Source organism: Arachis stenosperma, chromosome 3, assembly GCF_014773155.1.
Source record: "Arachis stenosperma cultivar V10309 chromosome 3, arast.V10309.gnm1.PFL2, whole genome shotgun sequence".
Classification (NCBI taxonomy): domain Eukaryota; kingdom Viridiplantae; phylum Streptophyta; class Magnoliopsida; order Fabales; family Fabaceae; genus Arachis; species Arachis stenosperma.
Genome location: NC_080379.1, coordinates 8,111,867 through 8,115,035, shown reverse-complemented (window position 1 = coordinate 8,115,035; position 3,169 = coordinate 8,111,867). Strand labels below are relative to the sequence as shown.

The 3,169-nt window shown below is 34.5% G+C and overlaps 1 protein-coding gene across 1 annotated transcript; it reads right to left on the bottom strand.

Moving 5' to 3' along the window:
* Window positions 1-1,259: 1,259 nt before the first annotated feature.
* LOC130967110 (scarecrow-like protein 3) lies at window positions 1,260-3,163 on the bottom strand. The gene has a single exon (XM_057891932.1). It carries the CDS (start codon window positions 2,999-3,001, stop codon window positions 1,526-1,528), a length of 1,476 nt encoding a protein of 491 aa, XP_057747915.1. The 5' UTR covers window positions 3,002-3,163; the 3' UTR covers window positions 1,260-1,525.
* Window positions 3,164-3,169: the final 6 nt, after the last annotated feature.

The window sequence follows — 3,169 nt, the reverse complement described above, 5'->3', positions numbered from 1 at the left end:
ATGTGAGAGAAATTAACGTGGAGAAGTTATAATGAGGTGAATGTGGATAGAAATGGAATAGCAGAATGTTGTAACTATAAGTAGGTTACTAAAAAGGATAAAAATGGAAAGAAAAATTGGACACCAAAAATGAATTTTCCCATTATATATATATATATATATATATATATATATATATATATAGTTTGGGTTTATCCAGCTAAGAGCATAAAGTGGTTGGATGTATTTCGTCTAATTCAAAGTTCAAAGCATTGATCCGATCTATAATACAATTCAACTAGATATAATTGTTACGCTTGTATTCTTGAAAGTTTTAAAATATTTGTTTCCTTTGTAAAATTTAAATATATTTTTTAAATTTACTGATAATTATAATATAAATTTCTACTATATATCGTCATTTGTTTTTCTCTTCTTGGTCTTTATATTATTTTGTTTTTGTGATAATTATTGTTGTAAATCCGAAACAATAAAACATAGAAACATGCGAGTACACAATTCGTTATCAATTTTTCATTAAAACAAAATAGATATAATTAATTTTATTACGAATGAAATCGGCAAATAACATTTCGATGGAAAACCTTAGCAAATGCTCCTTCCTTTAAACTAGCGTTCTTGATTCAATCTCCAAGTAAGGAAAAAAATGTTATTAAAACTTTAAAGAATCATCATACTAATAAAATCCCAAATACTCCATCAAGATTGTTTTCAATTGAGAGATGCTTGTAGTACAATGGAGAAAAAAACAAAAAAAAAACTTTAATTGTTCCAACCAAAATAAATTTCTTTCTAAATCCAAATGATGATAGAAATTATGGTGTGACTTGGTTTCCTCAATACACACCAATGGTGAGCATTGAAGTCATATTGATATTATAATGGAAACATGACATTTAACCATTTTTGAGATAGTCAATAACTCAATATGATAAAAACAGCACAAAGCTAAAAAAAAAGTGCATATAATGGAAGTAATGAACCACCAAATATGTGTGGAGCACAAAACAAAGTACAATGCATCCAATTTGAGGCAATAATTATTCATGATTTGATCCAAGTCCACTAAGAAGTCAACTTGCTATATTTGCTGAAAAGAGATCTAACAGGTAAAATATTTGAGAATTTGAAAAACCAACTTGCATTAAACAAGGAAATAATTAAAACAAGTCCATGCTCAACTTACGTTTTAGATTTTGCAAGAGATTTTCAAAAATCAAAATGAGAAGCACCACCAAACAATGAAACTACAGAACAGAACTTTATTTCATCCTTTAATAGTCATCACTCATTATCATATAGAGAAAACACTTTAATATAAACTAAAAAGGCAAAAGAAAAGTAAACAAAAAAAAAAACTAAAGATATAACTCACATGCAGTTAATTGTTTTCATGTGAAGTTGATATTCAAAAACCATTAAATGATTTAACAGATTTGACTAATCAACTTCACATGAATACAACTGACAAAGACTATACTATCGATACTTCTTCCTTATTTTTTCCCTTTTCCTGGATTCTGTATTACTTTCGAGATCTCCAAGCTGATACTGAAAACAAGGGCCTATCTTGCCAACAAATTAACACACAACCATTTTCCTCTCTCATTTTGTATCCGTCACATCTATAGCTCTGCAAGAACCTCTTTGCTTGCAGCATACCAAAATAGCTTAAGGGCATGTTACCAAATCCAGCCAAATAAAATCTCTGGATCCACTTATCCAGCCTCTCGTGCCTTTCCCTTCGTTCAAATCCCTCGCACGCGACAATGTTCTTGATTTCCTCACCGAAAAGCATCTTCTCAACCCTTAATCTCTCCAAAGATGTCCTTGGCAGACGGCACTCCAAGCAATCAAATAGTGCAGCATAAGAGTATAGAGCTTCTAGTAGCCTCTCCATAAGAGTCAAACCATTGTGATTGGAGTCCTGTTCAGTTACAACCATAACCTTTGGTGATAATCCGCATAATGCATTAAGAAAGCTCTCCATATGCTTTGAATTTGAAGTAGTAAACGATGCTGGAGACGATGAGGATGAGTCAGGACTAGGCGCATATTCATTGGCCGTATCTTTCTCACTCGATGAGCTTTGGAACATAGGCTGTCTTCTTTGCCGGGGAATTGCATTTGAGGTTCCAGCTAAATGAGGATTTCTTCTCCCTTCGTCGTCGCAAGCCAAAAGTGAATGCAATTGGAGCATGGAAATTATAGCGAGTGCCTCTCCAGTTTTCACACGAAGTTTTTCAAAATCTAGGCTCTCTAATTTGCTGACTACAGGGTTAAACTGGAATGGAATATCCAACTTCTCTGCTTCTTCAACCAGTCTATAAGCTATTTGGTCTAGAATCTCTTTCTTCTGATGAACACCAGTGATTCTCAAATGAGGTGGACCTTCAGGACGTGCACCCAGAACTTGGAGGAGTGCAACCCACTGCGCAGATTCAACAGCATTAAGATCAATTATATGAATCATTTTTTCGCCTTGCATCGCCTCAATGATAGCTTGATTTGTCAGAACAAATGCTATCTTCATAAAAGGAAAAATTTCATAAAAAAGCTTTCGAGTGAGAACTTCTTCAGAAACCATGACTATTCTAGTTGAGTTGAGGGCTCTATGGAGCCCGGGCCATGCCTTAAGCATCCGATCAGCAAGTGCTTCAGTAAAATAGGCCGCAATCCGTTGCATAGTATCGCCCTCTGGAGAGGCTAGCATGGAACTTTGCCCAAGTAAAACATTTGCAGTTTCAACGTTCCCAGCAGCTACATGATTTCCACAAGTGAGAAGCAAATGGATTAAGCACAAACCCCTTTCCTCAGATCTCAGTTCCTTGAGCATGGGGTGTGGAGATCCCAAACTAGGTGAAGGTGACATCGTTGAAGCGGATTGCAGGGGTGACGAAGTTACAGAAGATGAACCTTCTTCTTGCATAGTAAATACCTTGTAGCAAAGAACATACCGGTAACAACAGTATAAAGAATTTGGAGATAATGAAATGGTCATAAATAAAAACTTGATTTAAAAAAATCAAACTTTAGGTTTGAATAATAAATAAGACAAGCTTCAAAGACCTAACAAATGCATTAGGATTATTATGACACAAAAACACATTGAAATCACAACTAGTGCATCTCGCATGAGAAAAATAGGATGAGACAAGAACAAAGCAAC